The sequence below is a fragment of the Dendropsophus ebraccatus genome, chromosome 3 (assembly GCF_027789765.1).
Source record: "Dendropsophus ebraccatus isolate aDenEbr1 chromosome 3, aDenEbr1.pat, whole genome shotgun sequence".
NCBI classification, from domain to species: domain Eukaryota; kingdom Metazoa; phylum Chordata; class Amphibia; order Anura; family Hylidae; genus Dendropsophus; species Dendropsophus ebraccatus.
In genome coordinates this window covers 112,854,910-112,879,087 of record NC_091456.1, presented here as the reverse complement: position 1 = coordinate 112,879,087, position 24,178 = coordinate 112,854,910, and the positions used below count along the sequence as shown (strand labels likewise).

General features: G+C 40.6%; 1 protein-coding gene across 2 annotated transcripts in view; it reads left to right on the top strand.

The window, feature by feature from the left end:
- Positions 1–23,094, top strand: part of LOC138787291 (disintegrin and metalloproteinase domain-containing protein 10-like) — a 41,032-nt gene extending 17,938 nt beyond the window's left edge. Inside the window, exons 7-16 of one of the 2 annotated variants that reach the window (XM_069964518.1) lie at positions 1,390–1,482; positions 4,304–4,472; positions 8,696–8,865; positions 11,052–11,223; positions 14,222–14,366; positions 15,086–15,269; positions 16,311–16,410; positions 17,916–18,133; positions 19,920–20,016; positions 22,189–23,094. In XM_069964518.1, the coding sequence (XP_069820619.1) occupies positions 1,390–1,482; positions 4,304–4,472; positions 8,696–8,865; positions 11,052–11,223; positions 14,222–14,366; positions 15,086–15,269; positions 16,311–16,410; positions 17,916–18,133; positions 19,920–20,016; positions 22,189–22,322 (1,482 nt within the window). In that variant the 3' untranslated portion in view covers positions 22,323–23,094. The remainder of the gene's footprint in view (positions 1–1,389; positions 1,483–4,303; positions 4,473–8,695; positions 8,866–11,051; positions 11,224–14,221; positions 14,367–15,085; positions 15,270–16,310; positions 16,411–17,915; positions 18,134–19,919; positions 20,017–22,188) is intronic. The other variant, XM_069964519.1, reaches the window with a different exon arrangement.
- Positions 23,095–24,178: the final 1,084 nt, after the last annotated feature.

Here is a 24,178-nt window from a genome sequence, read left to right as displayed (position 1 = left end):
ACAGCCTGTTCCGGGACACTGCATTATCTGTAATATACAACTGGCTCCTCATATATATGTGAACAGCCACTAGAGCTGCACAGCTGTATCAATACAGTACTGCAAACATTTAATCTGTTTCAGAGCTCCTGGCATCAGAATGATCCATCATTCCGTGTTTCCGGTCCATAGTAAATCTTCCATGCAGGGACTGTAATCATGGAATGTATGAATGTGCATAAATAAGGTACGCAGAGGGAAAAAAACATGCATCAGTATCAAACTACCCTAACACAGAGGAGAAAATGCAATTAAGTAACCAGTTATTGTTCTATAATAAGGAGTTAGCTATAGCAAAATGTGTTGGGAGAAATTATGGGGAGCCCAATGCAGGTACAGACAGAGGGGAGAAAGGAAGAAGAGATAAGAGAAAGAGGGAGGAGTAGAAAGTGCACTGTAAACATTCTACTGTGCTAAGATTGACCAATATTTTCTAAAACACTGAAACATTGAGTAAGTGAGCATTGTGGTTATGCAACTGAGCAGTGAAACCCTCAATGCATCTAATTTCCTTCAGTTTCAGACTTTACATCAGTGCACTGATATGGCTGGCCTATGTGTGACCAGGAGCTGGCCAAATGCTTTGGGGAAGACAGTAGGATGTGCTCTGCCAGCTCTTTCCCTCTCTTCCCACCCTCCCCTGTCTTCCTGTTGGGTTCCTTAAGGCCTGAGGCCTCTGATGTCCATGGCAGCCATCAGGACTGTGATCACATCGAAGAGCCCTGATGGTGAATAGAGGGAGAATTCTTCCTCTGTACAGGGAGATTTTTTTAATGCATCCATATTTTTTTGTGGATTGGTAAAAGTTCTGAATGTTACCAGACTGTTGGCATGTCAGTGATGCAGTTACAGACGATGCTAGGGCTTATCATGACCATTAAGGATTTGTAAAATTAAGGATGTGTGACTGTAATTTGTGGATTTGCAATTAGAGGCAAGGTAATCAGAGACAAGGTGGCTGCATTAAATACCTAAAATCCCATGGGAAGAAAGAAAAGAAGAGTTCACATAGTATAGGGGAGATTCACATCCAGTTAGTTATGTAGCTAGCAGAAAAACAGAGGCGCTTACCTGTGTATGCTTTTTACGGACTTTTTATTTTTGTGAAACTGTATCATATTGCAAAAGTACAATATGATCGCGAAATGGCTGTCACTGTGCCCCAGCTGGCACCTGACTGTTAATGTCTGCACTTTTTATTAGATACAGTTTCACAAAAATAAAGACGTCCATTGAGAGGCTTAGCCTAAACCAGGTTCCCAGCTGCATTTCACAGTAATATGCTATATAGTTTATTGCAACTAGAGAAAGTATGATTTAACATACGATGCATTTCTATGTTCTTTGTAGATTGCTGGATACATGAGATCAGTAAATGCAATATATGATCAAGTCAACTTTAATGGCATCAGACATATAAATTTTAAAGTAAAAGTGTTAAATGTAAGTATTAATCAATAAGTGGTTATGTCTGTGTTTTAATACAAAGGGGAACATTTATTAATATTACAGTAAGCCCCACCCCCATTATCCCCTCCAGATTTACTAAGTGGCGCATCTACATCAGGCTTTTGAGCAGGTGTAGATTTCTGACATGATACCTGCTAGCAGGCATAAATCATGGTAAATCAGATGCAGGGGGAGGCCGCCTATCCTTCCTGCCTTGCCGCACCCTGCTGCCCACTCATTAGGCAAGCAAGGCTTACAACTGGCATATGCCAAGTAGAAGGTAAAAGTCTGCACTGTGTCTGTGGTGCACGCCACCTGCACAACAATGATAAATGTCCCCCTAAAATGTTTTGTGTAAAACCAACAATGACTGCATTTTATTAACAGTGTTGTTGCTTCATTTTTTATATAATTTTTATTGTGGTTATGGTGTGTATATATATATATATATATATATATATATATATATATATATATGCAAAAATCCATCCACCTACACTGCACAGTTCTAAGAACAATTTGTTGCTTTGTTGGTATGAATATTGCTGTAATGGTGCAGTGTCAATGCAAAAATATGTCTAAGAATATAGTAAATATTCATAGTGAAATCTAAATCGACTGTGTAGGCCTAAATGCCGATCAATCACTTTTGAACCAAGAAACTGCTTGCTCACTAGGGGAAACTATGACAAAAATTAGATATCTTAAAATAATCATTCAAACTATCAACTATTTATAGCAGTTACTACGAACATTCAGTGGTTCTTAGGTGCCATTTCCCTTCATGTATTAATCACGCTCAGGGAAGGTTACAGTAGTTCTTCAGTAAAAGAGTCCTGCATATCCCAGAAAAAAACAGACATATTGAACAGAGCCTATGTCACATGTAAAAAGGTTAGGAACATAAGGCGCAAGACAGGTTCCCCCTCCACACACACACACACAAAGAAAGGCCCCCTTTTAGTGCAACTAACTTAACAGTAAAAAAAAAAAAAAAAAGAACAAATCACAGATACAAAATATAATCGGTGGGCAGCTGTTGTAATTACATCAGATCTCTATCAGCTTTCAAACTTTTCATTGCAAAGTAGTTGTGTTCCCTCTGTACTCCCCATACAGTAGTAATGCCCCCTCTGGGCATCCATACAGTAGTTAGGCCTCATTGTGCACCCATATCGTAGTAAAGTGCCTATATAATAGTTAGGTCCCTCTGTGCCCCCATATAGTATTAGACCCCCCTGTGCCCCTATACAGTAGTAAGGTCCTCTTTGTGCCCCAAATACAGCAGTTATGTTCCCTCTGTGTATCCATACAGTAGTTAGGTTATATCCCCCATATAGGTATCAGCCCTGTAGGTAGTTTCACGATAGCCCCCCTAAGTAAATTGTATCGCCAATGTAGTAACCCCCCCTTCAAGCAACCCCCCTTGTTGGCAATACCACTGAGGTAGACCTCCCTATTTAGGCAGTTCCCCCCCCCCCCCCCTCCCCCTGTAATAAGCCTCCTCTCACTGGCTCCCTACTTCGGGTCACAAAGGGCTGATTTTTATACTGTGCCCCTTTCAGTGAACTGACTGTACTTGTGCACCCACAGTGCAAGAAGGAAGAGGAGATGGCCATGAACTGGGAAATTAACCTGATGTGTGTTTGTGTTTTTTTAAATTACAGAAAGAGGAGGGAGGTTACCTACATGGCAGAGGGTAGCCTCTTGTGCCTTGGAGCGGGGAACCAATGGCTCCTTGTTCTGTCAATGAGAGCGTCACTTTTATTGTAACTGCTTATTACAAGCACTTACAGTTAAAGAGCTAGGCACAGCACTTGGCTGATTTGTCTTGTTTAGGAACATAAATTTACAGGGTGCACAAGTACCTGGGCCCAAATGATTTAGGGTAGATGTAGGTTGGTAAATAAAAAGCTGTGGAATGCTGCTTTTTAGAAATTTTATTTAATGCCACTATTAAATATATTGTTTAATATTTAATATTTTTTTTAATTAAACATATATTATTTGCAAATATTAAAATGTATCACAATAATTATCAGCAGTGATTTTATTGCACATCTGAATAAAGACGATTAATGGGGAACTATCAGCAGGTTGGACAAATTTTACTGCTGATATGTCCCTATTGCACAGGAGACGCAGAGGAAGAAGGTATGTCTCTTACCTTTCTCCTTGGTGCTGTTTCGGTGTAGTTAGTAGTTTGCTCCACTGTCCGATGAGACTGTTAGGGGCACTGGGGCAACTGTTAGGAGCACTGCCTGCCCCAATAGCGCCGATCCCACCCCTTTTTAGTTATAATCAATGAATCCGTCTGGGTGGGCCGGATTTGCAATATAGGGACAGGGCAGTGCTCCTGATGGTTGCCACAGTGCTCCTAATGCTGTTACCGGACAGTGGAGCAAACTACTAACTGCACTGGAACAGTATGGCCTTCCCTTTCTCCTCTGCGTCTTCCTCATTGCGATTCGTCTAACCTGCTGATATTTCCCCTTTAAAGTACAAATGATGATTATTTACCGTGCATTATATTTTACATTCCCTGCATCATCACTTTATTTAATAGATCTGACACTGTTGGATTAAAATGTCTGACATGGCTTCCCCCATTGCAGTACAACTGACCAATGAACATGCCACATTTCTGTTTCATCCTACAGTACCAGATCTATTAGATAAAGGCATCATATCACAAGGTTAGGTGACCACTTTACTGAGAGATTTGGAGGGGGGGGGGGGGTGTCTATGAGGGAAGTTGTACTTACCGTTTGGAAAATGTGCCAACCTTAAAATATTTTTTTACCAAATGTTTCAGATAGTTCAGGAGGAGCAGCCCAGTAATCCAATGCATTCACCTTATATTGGACCAGAAAAACTCCTAATGTTACACTCCAGCTCCAACTGGAACAATGTCTGCCTCTCATACTTGCTGACAAATAGGGACTACAATGGCCTCCTTGGGCTTGCATGGACAGGAAAAGAAGGTATGGTCTGCATAGGTAATTTAGAAATGAATCTCAGGACAAATGTAAAATGAGGGTTCTTGCAATAAGGTTCATGTAAACTTTCAGGCTTTAATGCTGAACAGATTTTACCTGCCAGGACAATTGTTACATATTTATTATACACAAATAAAACAAACAAACAAACAAACAATGAACTAAATATTCAAATTAAAAGTCAAATTAAATTGAAATTAAATAAAAAAAACTTCAAAATCAAATTTAAAAAAAAATGTAAAAATTTACCTTAAAATTAAAATTGAATCTAATAGAAGTTGAATTAAAAAATAAAAGTTAAACTTTGAATTAAACTGAAATTAAATAAAAAAGTAAACTTAGAATTGAATTCAATGCTGTCCTTGGTGGAAATTGAGTGACTGATTGTCAGATTTACATTTTTTTTAAATTAGAAAATTGCTGCAGTAAACTGCAAGGGTCAGGACTCATCGTATATACTCCTCCTAGCGTACACACGATAAAAACCTGTTCTAGTTTTAATGTACCAATTTACCATGTTAAGGTGACCCCACAAAGAGTTAAACCCTATAGCTACTGGCCTCTCTCGGACTATAAGTCTACAAAACTGGGCATATAGGATCAACTAATTATTTTTTTTTTTTAATTGTCAATTTCTAATTTTTGACACTGCAGCAACAACAACATGTGTTGAAAAAATTGCTACCCTTGTAGTAACTATTGTAGCTACTATAGTTTGGCTGTTTTACTGAGATTAGTTTGTATTCGACCCAAAATTCTCAAACCTTGCTAAATAAATTTTCAGCTGCTTTGCTCATCTCTAGTTACAATGTCGCCTAATGAAATAAATGTAAGAGGTTCAAAGTTCATACTTGGCACTTCTAGCTATTTCTACCTAGACATATTTTAACATAATCAACACCATGAAACAGAGAAAGGCTCCTTACAACACCATGAAACAGAGAAAGGCTCCTTACACCAAAGATGTATGATCCACTGTGGAATGCTGTGACGTTTTAGAGGGATGGGGCCTCAAGTCATCATGACGGTCCCGATGGCCTCTCACTGTCCTGCCAGCTTTTATATATATAGAGAGAGCTATCAATCAAAGCTGGTAGGGAGAGGAGAAGCTGCTGTGAACGACCCTGTTGACTCACTTTCTTCTGAGGAAGAATAAAACAGCCCTTTTGCTCTCGTATTCAATAAAAGTGATGCAAATGCCTAGACCCACAACATTGCTATCCTCTGATGAATCAAAGATGATCTGCATTGTTTAATATATTTTAGATATTATTTATAGAAGTCATCTAAGGTATTGACTTTTTCATGCATATACTTTCAAATTTAAAGGGTTTATCCACCTAAGAGCTAAAAAATGAAATGCTAGCTGCTCTTACTCATCAAGCCCCCCTGAGTATTTTGAGCCATCTCTTGTCTTTCTAGCTGCTGCCATTCCTGAGTTACAAGTTTTTCTAGAAGGCTATCTATATCCAAGATGGCGCCGGCCAGGAAACTACATTTACCATAATGCATTTCCCTGATTGATCCATTTGTGTACTCGCCCCCTTAGCTTTTTTTTCCTGCCCACTGCTGTCATTACTATTGCACAGTAAACACAGGACTGTTTTTTTCACTGATTTTGCATCACATCCCCCCAGTATGTATTCCATACTAGCTGATTATGTAGCAGAGATAACGTGCAAGGTGTAGCTATGTGCTGCATAATGGGCATCTCTTTACCAGGGGGTGTAGTGTAGGTTTAGATCTCTGCTTGCTGACTGCAAATGAAAACCTTCATCCAGTCTCTAAGAACATCCATAACACTTACAATATACAGAGCTGAGACACAAAGACAGGTACATATGCCTGCATTCACTGACAGCAAGCCAAGATAGATATTACAGAACCCTAGCCTCAGGGACACATGTAAGTCTATGTAAAGAGAACTTTCACTAGTGATCAGGTGCATGAAGATGATGTCTCCTGGGGGGGGGGGGGGGGGCCAGGTTACGAAGTGGACACAGAGAAGATTAATTTAGACATCCAGAGTAAGTATTAAAAAAAAACAGGGAAAGGGTACAAGATAGGTTATACATTTATATTAGACTTAAGGCTATGTTCACACTACGTAAAACTACGGCCATAGTTCTCGCTGCAGAACTACGGCTGTAGTTTTGAGGGGGGGAACATAGCCTTATTTTCAGTGGGATCCCGGCCGCAGCGTACACACATCGTATACGCTCCGGCCGGGATCCCATGCGGCGCCGGAAAAAAACTGACATGTCAGTTTTCTGCAGCCGGAATTCAATGAATTGCGGCCGCAGAAAGACCTGTCAGTTCACACAGTGAAGCAAGAGGCTCCGGCCGCTTGCTTCACTGTGGGCTATGGGACGCTCTGATGCGGGCGCGCGCTGATGCCGGGTGTTCACGTAGTGTGAACATAGCTTAAGGTTGTATTAGGAAGGGGGATCATTTAGAATATATATATATATATATTTTTTTTTTTTAAACCCAGATAACCCCTTTAAGAAGAAGCATGGCAGAGGCATATACGTGCAGGTTTTGGCTCATGGGCAAATGTTGTCTTGGCTTACTGTTAATATCAGTTCAAAGTGTTAACTTGTTATAAGGGTTAATAGCATTTCTATTTGCCTTCATTAAAGAATTTTGATTACATTAGCTTTTGCTGTCTTTGCCGCCAAACCTACCACTTATTCATGCCTTCTAGGAATTGTGGTAATTTCTCCCAACTGTAACCCCTTCTTCCCGGCCAGAGAGTGCTGCATGTATGTGCTCACATCTGCCCTGCTCATTCCTTCATGCTTCCTGCAGTCTGTCAGCCCTTGGGTTTCATATCCTCTTCATTCCCATTATAATGTGCCTGCACTCACACTCAGCCATACACACTGCTGCTATAATGTGCTTGCACTTATGCTCAGCTATACACACTGCTGTATATAAAGTTTATGTCACTGTTCTCCTGCAAAGCGCTTTGATTCTTACATCCTGATTGGTCCATGATAAACACCCCCCCCCCTTCCCCGTAGCTGTCATGTGACCACACAGACCTCTGACAGCAGCCCTGCCTCTCTATTCTAGCCTGTTGTACTACACTACTGCATTATGGTGATCTGCAGTTCCATCCTGTATCTACATTTCCTCTATGTAACTTATAACCAGTAACTTTGCAAATATAGTACATAGTACAGTGGTCCCTCAAGATACAAATAAAATATATAATTATAATTATTATTATCATCATCATCATCATCATCATCATCATCATCAACAAACATCTGTTTCTATATTATGTCAATGGTCAACCAGATATGCCAGTAATGAAAACATGCAGGGAATTTAGATGAAAACAATATTTAATATTTATATAAGGACTTAAAAGGACTTTGGTTTAAAAGACACTACCCAGAGTCTTCACTTAAAGTTGTATTCCAACTTTAAAAAACATCTTTGGTGGCTCCATAATCAATGAGTGTCAGCATGCGTGTCCTACTTGCCAAGTTGCCACTCTATTACGAGGTATAACCTGGGTCCTTATTCTTGGTATTAAGAAGGGGGTCCCAGTAGTTGGACCCCTGTGATCTGACACATTCCCTATCCTGTGGTTGGTGATAAGTGTTTTAAGTTGGAACACGTGCAACAAACAACAATTTTCCTGGTTCTCTGTGTATGGACTAAGTCATATGTAACATGCTCACAGGAAACAAAACCAGTGCCCACTCCTTGGTACTCACAGCATATATAATGTATCCAAATGTTTCCGAGCTACACAGTTCAACAATAGAGCGTGAGTATCAATAGCTGTGGCAATAAGTCACAGTTAGTTGTCATACTTCTTGACTCCTAATTTTATTTTTCTTGACTGCATGTAGTTATAAGCTATTTATGACTCGTTCAGTTCGGAGGCTATGCTGGCGTACTTCCTCTGCCACAGACATTTCAAGGGGCAGAGCCCTCTTTCTCGTGCATCTTGGAACACCCCTTTAAACAATTTATTCATATATTTTACTAGCTGAGATAGTGTGACATCTAATAACACTAATAACAAGTAGTATAACCACTGTCAGTCTGTACACATCATCACCTTTTTTTGTCCATTCTTGAGTTCCTTATGACTACTGATGTTTTCTGACCATAACATTAAGTCATTCAGAAGTCTTATACGCATGTTATATGTAATATGTGATGTCAAATGTATCATATTTCTACAGGGAATAATGGAGGTATATGTTCTAAGTTTTCTAAATTAAAAGATGGCCCGGACACGGAGGGATCCCTAAATACTGGAATAGTAACAATACAAAAGTATGGACAATATTTGCCACCAAGACTTATTCACATCACCCTGGCACATGAATTAGGACACAGCTTGGGCTCTCCTGTAAGTATACAACAACAACAAAAAAACACTGGGATGTGTTTGGGATTACTGAATATTTGACCATGTAATTCTGAGGGCTAAGAAGAAATATTTAATATAATGTTCTCCCTATAGAAATATTAAAAATGTATATTTGCAGAAGACTGTTCATCAAGTGTAACAATCCATCCTGTTAGAAACTAGCAATATACAGAACATATAGACAGAGGTCATTTGTAAGTTTTAACAAGCATAGTTTATTGCCTGAGAGCTGCAGAATACAGAGATTAAAATACATAATGCATATGGCAGAGGTGTGTTTGCTTAGGCTGGGTCCACACTACGTTTTTGCACTCTGTTTTTTTCATGCGTTTTTTCCATCTGTTTTTTTGCAACAAAAAAAAAACAAAACGGATGCATGTGTGTGCATCTGTTTTGATCCATTTTTCCATTGAATTCAATTATAAAAAAGAACAGATCAAAATGGTTCCGTCTTAACGGACAAAAAATTAGGAAGACTGCATTTTTGTGTATGTTAAAAGAAAACGGATCCGTTTTGATCAGTCTTTTTAATAATGGAATTCAATGGAAAAACTGATGAAAACGAATGCACACACATACATCTGTTTTTCCATCCGTTTTTTTTCCCAAAAAACTGATAAAAAAAACGAATTGCAAAAACATAGTGTGACCCCAGCCTAACCTGTATATTTTTACATGCTTAGCGTATCTACTACCAGTTTACACTTCTTCCCAAAATAGTTAATAAAGAGTCTGACTGTCGTTACAACTTTTAAAACCTAAATCAACAGTAGATGTGATATAAAGCAAGTTTGCAATTTACGTTCTTTTTTTGTTTTATCATCGAAAACACAGCACTTCCTGTGTTCTGACTTTTTTTCCCCAGGTCATCTGCACAGTCACAGAGAGAAGGCAGTCATGTGATTAACAGACACATTAAGTCGCGACTCTCAGTAATGGCCGGAACTTCATGTGTTCAGTCTGTTTTGTTTTACAGCATGATAACAAAAAAATGATGAATGTAAATTGCAAACTTGTTTTATCACATATACTGTTATAACGATAGTGACACTTTAAAGAAATACAGCTTCTAGTGGGAGGCAACTGAATGGAGTTTACAGATTAGGGCTGCTTTAATAATAGGTGCCCCAAATCGATAACAGTGGCAGTGACAGAAATGACATTGGCTCCTTATTCTGTCAGTCAGACATGTAGGCTGCAGGCATCTCCTACCACCAGTCACTAGAGGCCAGGAGTATTTCTAAATTTGGAATGCACAGGTGTGGGACTGATGTCACTATGTGCATGTAGGTCCCAAACTTAGAGACTCTTCTAGCCTTTAGTGACTAGAAGAGGCTGATACTAGTGGGAAAAGACACTGAGAAAAAGGTCAGTACGTATATACACGTGTCTTACAATGGACTAAACTGCTTGCAGCAGGTTCTTACTTATGGAGGCCAGACCTCCTACAAGGGGGTCCTACTAACAGGGACTGAACTAGCTTCAGTGGGGTCCAGCTTACAGGGTCCAAATTACTTACCTGGGGTCCTACTTACAGGGGACTAAACTACCCACAGTGGGTCCTGCATACAGGGGCAAAGCTTCCTACAGTAGAGTCCTCCTTACTGCGGGCTAAACTAACTACAGAGAAGGGTACTTCTTACAGGGGTAAACTACCTACAGAGAGGGGTACTTCTTACAGGGGTAAACTACCTACAGAGAGGACCTACTTACAGGGGTCAAACTACCTACAGAGCAGACCTACTTACAGGGGTCAAACTACCTACAGGGAGAGTCTTACTTGCAGGGTGTCCTAACTACAAATCTATTAAAGTGTGTAAAACAGAAACTGGTGTAAACTGCTCATAGCAGCCAATCACTGCTCAGCTAATAATGGATCTGTGATTGGTTGCTATGGCCATTATTATACTAGTTTTTATTTGACACATTTTGGCCTAAGTAATGCACCATTGCATGTCTAGAGTTGATGGGAGGGGGGTACTCACTCATGGGAGCCTTCTGGTGGAATATAAACCAGCGTAATCCTTTATTCTCCTCAAACATAAAAACTAAGCAGGTGAAGAAGTAGGAAGTTGCTGACAGTTGAAAAATGTTCAAAAATTTTAAATAGCATTTCAGGAAAATGTCTTCTACCAAGTATCCTGTCTGGCTTACTTCTCTTTCAGCATGACAAAAGCGATGAATGTGACAACTTTACTATCTCAAGTCCCAATGGAAATTATTTGATGTTTCCTTATGCCATGGATGGAAATCAGTACAATAATGACAAATTTTCCCTGTGTTCAATACATCACATAGCATCTCTTTTGCAAGTAAAAAAGGATAGGTGTTTTGTGGGTAAGTTAGTTAGAATTTATTGCTTTTTTACAGTGTGTATGTGTGTAAAACTACTAAAGTGTAGTGGGAAGTAAAATGTAAAGGATCAACCACATGTAAAAACTCTACATCAGAGAAACAAAAAGATTCCATAATAAAACTTTTAAAGTTGTGCTATCAATAATGTTTAGATCACACCTAGTCCAGACAGCGGCTGTGCTCGCTCGGTGAATTAGTCTGCTCTTGCGGCTAGCTGGGAAGTGAAAAGAGCTATTGTGCGCTTCAAACCCCAATAACTAGCGGATGTCAGCGGTGTGTTCTAAACGTTTGACATTGCTTGATGACATGTCACATATTTCAATAAATAACAGTTCATCTTTTGCACACAGAGGGGTGTGGCACACATCTCATTTATTACAGTTTACACCTGCACACAGTGGTAATTAGGCCAGGAATAGAACATATTGGATACTTTATTATCTATCTTTTTTGGTATGCTTTACTTTTCTTGATGCTACCCCATCACTGGGTAACTTATCCTACTTACACATGGTTATTCATATTTTGGGTCCTATATAGGATTCTAATATTGTCGACAGCCACAGTTATTTGCTAACATTTAGTGTGATAATACAACTTGTTTTTTTAAAACCATATATGGTTAATTTGTGAAATCTAGTGGTTTCATGGACAAATTTAAGTCCTCTGGTCCTATAGCTGTGAGTTAGTACGTGGGTGGTTACCTATTAATGTCTATTGGTCATTTTGGTGACAATACTTGTTAATGTTCTCATAATTATCATAGATGTGTTTGGCATGAATTTCCATTTTATTCATCTTTACTATTACTTCCATTATTTTCCAGCCGGGTCTATAAAGTAGGTCTTTTTCTCATATATTTTGCATATTTTGAGTACTTTTTGAACCGTATCACACATACAGTGTAAGGTGCTGGTGGGTGTCTGAAATGTGTTCAGGAATTGTGCCTTAATGAGGTATTCAAAAATTGCCAGGAAAAAGAATTGAAAGCTTACTTATGGGGATTTTTATTCCTGCCATATCCTATGAAAGGAAGGTGAGTGCTTTATGCACTAGTGTTGGTGTGGGTGAGCATGTAGATATGGGCAGTAGTTGTTCCCAAATGCCCTGTTCCAGTGAGCAAATCCACCCAGGTGAGGGAGGTTGAAGTGGGATCAGTGTGTCTGAAGGTGGGAGTGGGATATATAAGTGGGTCCCTTGTCAGGGAAGTAAACACTCATGTGAAGGAGAAAACTGGAATCATATGAAACAGGAGATTAACAAACAACATTAATAAATTGTTTAGTGGAAGAACTTGGCTATGGTGGTTGATGGGTGCTCATTCTCCATTGGTGCAGATCCTCCAAAGTGATATGCTCTTTCAATGAGAGGAGGTTTCTAACCAGTTAAGGACCAGGCATGAAATGACCTTAAAGAGGATGTACCACCAGGTACATCCTCTTTAACCTTAACCCACTGATCGAACGGCAACGGCACGGGGAAGCCGGTGCCGCGGTCCGTTTTTCGGACCGAGGCCCGGTTCCCGTGCACAGCGCCGTTCTATGCCCCGGGAGCGGCCGGTGCTCAAGCACTGGAGGCAGGCCGAGCCGCCCCCAGTGGGAAGGAATTCCCTCCCCTGTATGACACGGCTCTGTTAGAATGAATGGAACCGCATCATACAGGGGAGGGAATTCCCTCCCACTGAGGGCGGGCCGGCCTACCTCCAGTGCTTGAGCACCGGCCGCTTCCGGTGCATAGAACGGCGCCGTGCACGGGTATTGGCCTCGGTCCGAAAAACGGACCATGGCATCGGCTTCCCAGTGCCGGCGCCATTCGATCAGTGGGTTTAGGTTAAAGAGGATGTACCTGGTGGTTCATCCTCTTTAAGGACCGGGCCAATTGTCAGTTTAGAGTTTTCGTTTTTTCCTCCTTGCCTTCTAAGACCCATAACTCGTTCATTTTTCCACCTACAGGGCCACGTGAGGGCTTGTTTTTTCAGTAGCAGGTTTACTTTGAAATATGCCATTACAATCAGCCATAAAATGAATAACGGAACCCCCAAAATATCATTTATGGGGTTAATTTGGGTCAAAAATGCTAATTTTGGGGGCTTCCATGTTTCAGTAATGCACTCTACAGTAAAACTGGCATTTTTTCTTTATTCTATAGGTCAGTCTGAACACGGCGATATGCAAATTTACATTTTTATTAGCATTTATTTGCAAATAGGCATATTTAAAATGGCCCTATTGTAACTCCTATAGCGCATTTGTTTTTTCACCTACAGGGTCGTATGGGGCATCATTTTTTTGCGTCATGATCTCTAGTTTTTATTAACATTTTTTTCTAGATCAAACGTATTGATCGCTTTTATTAATTTTTTTTATACATAAAAATATTAAAAAAAACAACCTCTGCCTTTTGTTCATGCCGTTCACTGTGTGGGAATAGTATTGTTTTATTTTAATAGATCGGATGATTCTGCATGCTATAGTATATAATATGTTAATTAACTTTATTACTTTTTATATGTTTTATGTATGAAATGGGAAGGGGGGTGATTTTCACTTTTATTGGGGGAGGGGCTTTGGCTTTGGGGGAGGGGCTTTTTAATTTATTTATTTATTTACACTTTTATAGTTCCCTTAGGGAACTATCACTTACATACATTGGATCAGTAACACTGATCCCTGCCATACCATAGCATAGCAGTGATCAGTGTTATCTGTGATCTTCTGATGTGGCCTGTGGCAGATTCTACCGGAAGATTGGACTGCATGGAGGTAAGGAGCAGACCTCTGCTAGTCAGACACGCTGCGGGGGTCCCAATTGCTAAGTGACCGGAGACGGGTGGTTGTAATGAGACAACCTTCTAAAAGAGACCATTCAGATTAACCAAAGTTCTCAGCGTGCCTTTACTTATTAGAATTTGTATACAATTTCTCATGAAAATCACAATTGTGTAAGATACCATATCCGTTTTTATTTTCTATTATTTTAGAGAGTGGGCGTCCAACTTGTGGCAATCAAATTGTAGAAGATGGGGAGCAATGTGATGTAGGTCTTAAGGACAATGATGCATGCTGTTACGGTGTCAATGCTGGAGAAGGTCTGCAGTGTACATTAAAGCCTGGGAAACAGTGCAGGTATGCTGCATTTAGAAAACAGGACGAAACATGCAAAACAATACAACATCTAACCTGTTGTTTTGTCCCTATAGCACATGGGATGCTGAGGATGAAGGTAATATTCTTTTATCTTTATCCTCAGCGCCGGTTTCAGAAAATTTGTGGTTTATTTCATATACAAATTAAGTATCTTGGTGCACTGGGGGTGGAACTACTACCCTCAGTACACCAATCCACCCTAGCTGGCTGGCAATAGATTGGTGGTAGTCCCACCCCAGTGCATCAAAATGCCTAATTTGCATAGGAAAAAGCGTCAGATTTCCCAAAAACAGCTTAGAGGATCAAGATAAAAATATTATTATCATCCTCGACCGTTGGTTTGTCAGGTGCCTGCTTTTGAACTGCTAGCCGCCCCGGGTGCCTGGAAAAGCTGGATCCAGTCCTGTGAAACTGGAAGACGTTTCCAGGACTGGCTCCAGCTTTTCCAGGCACCCATTGCTGAGCGCCATAGAGTGGCATGGAGTTCTAAGGCAGCCGCCTCACAAGCTGACCACTAAGCCTAGCAAAGGTCTTCACTTTGCTAGTACTTGGCAGATTAGTCACACTGGTGTAAAGTAGAATTGGTCCAGTTGTCCCTAAGTTAAAAATAAAAAGTGGAATCTGTTTGGTTGCTAGGGGCCACTGGTAGAATTTGTAGTAGTAGTAGAATATAAGATTAAGCTTTTTACATGTTTTAGCCCCAGTCAAGGATTGTGCTGTAATAGCTCCTGCTCATATAAGCCGAAAGGAGAACTTTGTCGAGAGGATGCTGAATGTACGTTTAAAAGTTTCTGCACAGGAGAAACTTCTATGTGTCCAACTTCTACTCCAAAAATCAACTACACTTTGTGCAATGAAGGAACTAGAATATGTCTTAATGGGGTAAGTAATATTTAGATTTTTTGTTGGCACAAAACCTTGTAGTGGCACTTAAAAGTGAAATAAAAATGTCATCCCAATGTGAAAATTGCCCCTCTATAAATACTACCGATCAAAACTTTTGACATGTCTCTATGACATGTCAAAAGTTTTGGTAAACGACAGTGACACTTTAAATCTAAAGGACCTGTATTGGCAATACATATAGTTAGAGTAGTCAAGGTATGGCTGTCCTGCAAGAAGTAATAATGGCAGACGGTTTAGGGAAGTAAAAGAGCGCTGCACCTCACACCTATGGCTGATACTAGTGCCCCTAGGCTAAATAAAAAACACATCAGAATTGTGTATGAATTGATCAAGCCACACTGCCCCATGTACCATCGTGCAGGTATCTGATACACATGGGTCCCTACACTAAGTCCTCCTGGTGAGACCCACATGACCCCAATTAGCAGGAGACACCTGAGTGCTCATGGTTTTAATCCCTCCTGTCTGTCCCATTCTATCTTTGATAGCTATGGTGAGTGCAATACCTTATCCAGACTTGTGCTGTTTGGGGGCAGCTTCCTCCGCCGGTGGTGCTGGCTGGGTTTTGGTGTGGCATTTTTGGGTCTGGTCCTGTGGCATGGGGGTTGCAGGGCCGTTCCATGGCCTCCCTTCCCTGACTGTGCACGCCTGCGGGGGTGGTGGTCGCTGACCGACACAGTGTGGACTTAGTGTAGGGACCCAAGTGTAGGGACCCATGTGTATCAGATACCTGTACGCGGTACATGGGGCAGTGTGGCTTGATCAATTCACATACAGAATTCTGATGTTTTTTATGCAGCCGAGAGGTACTAGTATCAGCCATAGGTGTGAGGTGCAGCACTCTTTTTCTTCCCTGAACCGTAATAATGGCAGATACTGCACAGTATTTTGTAGTCATAGCTATGTACAGTCATAGCTTAATTGTCAAGGTTTCTAAATAGAATCAGCATATAAAAAGTTTTAGAAGCTAAAACGTTGTTCTTTATAATAAAACACATTCATTTTTGTTTTTTGCAGATGTGCCGCCAATCAATTTGTGCAAAATATGGTTTAGAGCAATGTGATTGTGATACCCAATCCTTGTTTAAAATGTGCCAGCTGTGCTGTCGGAGACCAGGTAGGAATAATAATACAAATAGATATGTTTCTATTGTTTATAGGTGGAATTTATATGTGGATTTAATGTGGTTTTAATTTTAAAGGGAACCTGTCACCAGGAGCCTGTCCCGGGACGAAGATATCAGCGCCCGAAGCCGTGCGCGCGCCGCTGACTTGGGCCCGGCGCACATAAAGAATGACTGAGCCGTCATTCTCTATGGGCGTTGGACTCAGTGGCGCGCGCGGCTTCGGGCGCTGATATCTTCGTCCCAGGATCGGCTCCAGGAACGGGACTCGTCGGAAAGGGTAAGTATCTGGGGTCTGCACCGGGGGGGTCGGGCGGGCTCTGTGCCCGCGTACCCGGTGACAGGTTCCCTTTAAAGCATATCTGCCAGCCCATCCCTAACAAAAGGTATGAAGCACAGGACAGCCCAGTAATCCTGTGTGTGTGAGCTCAGCTCATACCTATTTTTTTTTTTTGTGTGTGTGTGTGTGTGTGTGTGTGTGTGGGGGGGGCAAATTTGCTTTAGAGAGGATCTATATTTTCAGTTATTTAAGAATAAGTAGTCATTAAAAAAAATCTTTAGATCTTTGTGTCATTAAAGGCCCATTAATGTTAAATGGATCTTCACTATAAAAGGATAAACACCACTACCCAGCTCAATATAATACTTCCACCTTACTCATGCTACAGATTGAGCATGGCCCATACCCCAAACCATCCACACACCTAGGAACACTAGTGCTGAAACAATTTTTTAACCCCCTTCTGCCATTACACAGTAAATTATTGTCGCTGCATTCTATGCCCGATGTTAATTTACGATGCAGGATGACACAGGCACAGAATGATCCCTTAAGCTGATGTCCAAAACAACCTGGGCTTTAAGGAATTAGTGACCCATGGTCTTGAAATTGTTAAATATGGACAGTAACTCCCAACACCACAAACACAAACATATTTAATGGTACCAACTGCTTTCCAGCAAACGAAGACATAGATCACCCAAAAAATTTGTTTCAAACCGGCTGGTACCAGAAAGTCCCAGAGATTTGTAATCTACCTATTAAAAAATCTCAATAACATTAGACTATTGATAGCAGTGAGAACATCTGGGGGGGATGAGCATGGCAGTGCGCTCCATTCCCTGCCAACTGAAGATCCGACTCTTTAATTTCATAGGCAATAATGAAGCAAAAGTGGCAGATGATTGACAGCTGTGAATAGACACACACTGCCACACACTTCCCACAGCTGTATCTGAGACCTGCTGCGACCGACCACTTTTGGTGGGTCTAAAGACATGTCAAAAATGTTTACAAATGACAGTTTTGTTTAAAGCCAGAATTTTAACAGTATGTATTTGAATTTTGGTGGCTGGAGAAAATGGATGCAGCCCTGCAGCTGTCTGGAAAACATGGATACTCTTTGAACATTAATGTTGTCTAGTAGATATACTGCTATTTTATACTGCTCATCATCTGACTATCATGTTATAAAGTAATATGTTGACTTATTAACAGGTGATGTGTATTCCTGTAGAAGTACAAAGTCTTTAGAGCTGGGACATCTGTTTAATATGACTGCAATATTTCTTCCTGCTGGCACACCATGTGAGCAGAGGCAAGGGTACTGTGATAAATTTCATGTCTGCCGACTTGTTGATGCAGATGGGCCCATTGCCAGACTTAGAAAATCATTCTTGCATTTAATAGAGTTTGACCCTGCAGCTTGGATGAAGGTATGGCATCACTGTGTAATAATTAATGAATGATGATAATATTATTATTAATAATAATAATAATAATATCAGTACATTCATAAAGTAAATGTACTCTTTATAGCAATTTGTTTAGTTGGTACTGGGGGTCCTTAAAAGGAATTATCTGGTATAACAAAACTTTATTTAAATAAAACTATCACTGGAAGATATATAACTAATATCATGTTATTACTAATAGACCTGACTTCTGTGTGATTTTGCATGTGTGATTGCACCTCTGACAGGAAATAAAAACCAGCATGACAAAACGTCATTCTCTAATGTCTCAGGAGGCTTGGTTCAATCTAGTCTCTGAGCTCTAACTCAATCCCTTGAGTGTTGTCCCCATCTCTTACCAACCGCTCCAGTCTGCATCACTATCCTCTTGTTATATACACAGATACATAGAATTCGTTATTGGAACAATAACCCCTGTAACTTTACATCCAGTTTGCGGTGCATTCCTGCTCATGGACATACTGTTTTGGCCGTGGATGAAACTGGCACAGAAGCTGTGCCTCTGCCATTTTCATCAGATTCTGGCTGTCACTGATAACCGAGCTGCACTCATAGTGAGGAGGTGGGGGAGGGGCCTGGCAGTGCAGGGGAAGGGGCCCTGCCTCTCTACACCTTCCTGTCTGTCATAATTACTGTCTCTATATAGTAAGCTGGTGGTCATCTAGGTTACTGTATAGAGCCTCTGACTGGGATGACAGACAGTAGTATACAGAGTGGCCTGACACCAAGGGCCCTATAGGACCATGTGGAGCACGAAGCTGCGCAGAGTGAATATGATGCTGGGAGCACCAAAAGTGTTTCAAGAAATACTGTATTCACCCCCCCCCCCTATTCACCGCGGCAGCAGCGAGCGGGTGAGTGCGGGAGGGGCGGCGGGGAGCTGCGGGGGGGGGGGGCTGCCCGGGTGATCGGTGATCGTCCGGGCAGCCCATAGATATAGCAGCGTCTGCTGCCGATGTTCCTATTCAACGGAGCGACGGCAGCAGATCGCTGCTATATCAGTCGCTTGTTTTCCAACATGTTGAAAAACAAGCGACTGCAACGATCAGCCGACATGAACGATGTTGGCTGATCGTTGCACTCTATTCCACGGGACGATTATCGTCCGTAGCGGCCGATATCGGCCGAATACGGACGATAATCGTTCTGTGGAATAGGGCCTTAAGGCCCAGGTGCACTCTTTGGACAAGTGATAAACAGGAGAAATAAGTTAAATGGACGGTACCAGTGGTTTAAGGGAAGGGGTTGCTTATTAATGGGCTGCTTAAAATCTTCGCAGTACAGTAGTGATACAGCTATGTGGCTGAAAACACATCCCCATGCATTTACCAATGGCCATGCAATTTTTCTGAGGAGGGAATGTGGGGAATAGCATCAGCGACTTTTGCTCGATGTGGCATTTATTTAGAAATGATGATTGCTTTGGTGCAGAGTTCCACAGCATGAAGATACTAAGGCTATGTTCACGTAACGTTTTTTGAGGTGCAAATACGTTCATATTTTTGCCTCATAAAACATTGTGTGAACGTAGCCTAATATATAACAACTGTGTGTTTTTTTGTCATGGAATAAGAAATTCTGGTCTATGAAGGTTTTGTTGTTTGTCCCTGAATTCTACACAAGTTACTGTATGCCACTAGCCTGACAATATATAAATCTTCTGGAAATAGATCATGACATGTGCAAAGAAAATATGAACTAGGGATGAGTTTGGTTTATATATATGTTTCTATTTTATATCATATAGACACGATGGTGGGCTGTTCTTCTTATTATTTTAACACTAGGAGCAATGATGGCTGGAACAATTTTTATATTTGGCCGGACTCTAGACTCTAAGAAAGGTAATGAGAAATCTTAAAAAAATAAATGAATATATAAACTATATAAACGTAAAAACATGGTGCAGAGGTTGTTCAGAAAAAAAAGGAAAAATGTTTAAAAAACAACAACAATCTGCCATGTACAGTGTGAACACAAATGAATATGTCCTACATCATACAAGTAAGTAATCATATCTGCACAAGCTAGGGCATTTTATGTAATAATATTACATGATTTGAGGTTAGAGGGGTTATCCAGTGCTACAAAAACATTGGCGCTTTTGCACCACTCTTGTCTCCAGTTTGGGTGGGGTTTTGAAACTCAGTTCAATGAAGTAAATGGAGCTTAATTGCAAACTGCACCTGAACTGGAGACAAGAGTAGAGGAAAAGTGGCCATGTTTTTGTAGCGCTGGATAACCCCTTTAATTCTAAATAAATTTCTATTACTTTTGTGTGTGTGTGTGTGTGTGTGTGTGTGTGGGGGGGGGGCTGGGTTTACATAATTAATTCAAATGTTTTGGATGGTTTCCCATATTGTAAATAATGGAAGTTTTGGGTGTGAGTTTTAAGTGTCCCTGTCATTAGAATACAGAGACATATCAAAAGTTCAGGGGCTCAGTGCTTAAGCACTCGCTTCTCCACTCTCTCGTTCTACTTATTACATGGAGTTGGAGGGGGGTGAATTTAATCAAACCTCTTTTAATGACAGGGACACATTAAAGCACCTTTAGTAGGTATATCCCCTACAGCTACCCTGGGAATATTTCTTCTTTGCTAAGTGTTTTCTAAAGTGCCTAGTGAGACATTTGAAGTGATTCTGTCACCTCCTGACTGTCCACCCAGCTGGCGGCACTGGTGGATAGTTGTCAATAAAAGCATTCAGAACATACCTTTATTGCCTGTATCTGTGTTATTTTTAAATAAACAAACAGCTTTATTCAGGTGGTGACTAGTGTCAAGGAGGTGTGGCCTATCATTCCTTGGACACTGTTCAGAGCCAGAATAAAGGCTGTTTATGAAAATAAAACACAGACAAGAAAGGTATGATATATATAGCAAATAAAGTGCAGCACTCCAGGAATAAAGTAAAAAACGTGTGGTGTTTATTTCTCCCAAAATCTGTGACGTTTCGCTCTTACCATAAGAGCTTTTTCAAGCAGTATATATCCAGTAGTGTCACCAGCTCAGCAGGCAGTTAGAGGGTGACAGATTCACTTTGAAGTGTCTACAATTTATAATAAATGGCATGTAGACCATTTTTTGGTGCAAAATTACAGTGAGAATGCTAGCACATAGAGATGAGCAAACTCACAGTACAAATGAAGCGAATTGCTTCGTTAGCTCAGCAATTTGCTCATTAGCCAGCTGCCTTTGAAGTCTGTGGGCCTCCATGCTGCTCCACCCTGGGTGCCTGAAAAAGCTGGATCCAGTCCTAGTAGAGGCTTCCCAGAACTGGATCCAGCTTTTCCAGGCACCCGGGATGAAGCAGCACGAAGCGTCATGGGCTTCAAAAGCAGCAGGCTGAGAAGCAGATTGCTGAGCTGACAAAGCGATTCGCTTCATTTGTGCTGTAAGTTCGCTCATCTCTACTAGCACAGTTTGCCTAATAAATCTTCCCTATTAGGCTTCAATTCTTTACCATTTTTAAGATGGTTATAATTCTGTTTACATTATGATCATACCTCAGTGATACCATTAGATGACTCATCTCACGTCCGCCCTAGGATGTAAGCAAAAATATTTTGTTTAGTGATGGCAAGTATTGCATAACTTTCATTATTCATGTAAAGTGAATGTACAATCTCATAACTGATTTTTTTCTTACTACCTTGTCGGATCCTGATGATGCACCTCCATTAGAATAAAGCCTGGCCACGTCATTTAGGGGAGGAGATATCGGGGTGGTCTCCAGTGCATAAAGCGGCCTGCTGCCCTTGAAGAAACAAGCACTGATCACAGGAACCGGGTGGTGTTTTAAAAAAAATTGTACCTTGCCACTGGGATCCCCATGCCAGCGCCAACCAGTTAGTGGGAAAAAAAAAGTTATGATTTGATACATTAACTTAAATAACCTTTGCATATATAGAACAGGGAATCCATTTACATTCTTGACAATTCTAGTATAATATTTTATGACTGGCAGTTTATTTTTGTTTTATTTAAATATTATATTCCTTTACTTGTTTTCTAGTACTAAAACCAGTGAAGCAAACTGACAGAGCCAACATTAGAAGATCCACTACTCATCATCAACGATCTGTGTATAAGCAGAGGGAAGAAGTACATATGGCATCCATTTATATGCAGTCAGAAACAAGAATTTAGAGCATGTTAATAATCTGTATGGTGGTTCAACCAAGTTACAGTGCTGTGATGTGAACAAGATGGAGGATAACTGACTTATCACATTTCTACACCACTAGGGCCCTGACTAAATTCAGTTTTTCTTATGTAAAAATCTGTGCAAATGATGCAAGGAATCATAGAAAATACATGGATTCTACTTTCTTGGACCACACATTTATTGCCAAAATGCATGCTAAATTGTACAGTATTAGCAAAAAATCTAGACTATGGCCCAAACTACCTAAATCCTACATTTATTTGTGGCTGCTAAACAGGAACTAGAGCTTTCAGGTATTATAAGAAGTAATTTTTCTTATTCAAGCAAGTCTGTAATCTTACAGTTTACAGAGTTACGCAATAACCATAGTGTAAAGTTTACTGTATACTATAGTATACTTTCCAGCTATTAAAAATTTGAAACAAGGACAAACGTCCAGCTTTCCGGCAACTGTGCAAATATTTGCTCGGACCATTTATTGAGCAGAAAATTGCGACACTGCCCCACCACTTTTGTAAAAATAGGGGGGTGTATTTCATGGGACATGGTATCTGAAGCCTTGTGGATTCAAAATAATGCCAAAAATCTTTCAGAATTATGTCAAAACCTTACTACTCTAAGCTGAAGTCTGCTGTACCAAATCTAGGCTTCTGCTTACTCCAACATACTATGTACAGTATACATATGAACAATATGAATTTCATGTTGTGAATTTTGGAGGGGTACTTCAGAGATTAAAGGACCCATTTTTGTTTTGCTAATACATTACTTTAATAAAGTTATAGTACTTTTTATAATCATTGAAATAAATGTCTACTTCTTTCTTTACCTGCCAGCAATGTTCGTGTTGGGAACTGCATTTCCCAGACACTTGCTCTGATCAAGCGCTGCCACACAGTGCTATTGGCACAGAATAACCCCCCTCCATGTATTGTTTATTCTAAGATTGTCCGCCAAAAAAGAGCGCTTGGTCCATCTAGTCTTCCCTTTTAGTAATTCCTTTCTTATTATCTTGAATAGATACATGCTTATTCCAGGCAGGTTTAAATTCTGTTATTGTAGATTTACCTACCACATCTGCTGGAAGTTTGTTCCAAGTATCTACTTTTTAGAATGTAGTAATAGTTACTAGTTTTTTTTAAAAACAGTTGAGGGATTCTTTCTGATTACCTGACCTGGAGTTGGAAAGGACATTTTCCCTAAGGGCAAGTTCACACAATGGAATCTGCACAGATAACATCCTGCAGATTCTGCCGGTCGCCCCCACACACTCCTGCTTGACTCTCGTCCTGTGCCATAGACTCCATTCTATGCTCGGGCAGATTCCGTCATCCACCCAAAGAATTGACATGTCAAAGGGGATGAAGGAGATGTTATATGTATTTTCCCCAGTAGGTGTCACTTTCTTTCTGTATCGTTATGTATTAAGCACAGCTGAAGGTGTAATGGGTTATCTATTGATTGCCAAATGTTCTGTTTTGTACTATTACAAGTGCAATTGCTTTCGCTCACTTTAACCACCTATTACACTTTGTCTCTCTCCTCTTTCCACAGCCCACCAATCATCACACAGTTTAGTTGCCCTCATAAAAGGGAGGTTGGTTCCTGGTGGGAGGGCTTTTTGTCTTTTGTCAGTAGAGGTGGAGAGAGACAGAGACACAGACTGCAAGAGTTCCTGCTGCAGTGAAGCTAGGCCTGGCCCAGACCAGGACCCATGTCAGGGACTAGAGAGTTAAAGAGGACCTGTCACCCCCCGTGCCAGGGTGACAGGCTCCCCACCCCCCGTTACAGCCCCCTATACTCACCTGATCCGGTCAAGGAGATATGAGTGCCCGAA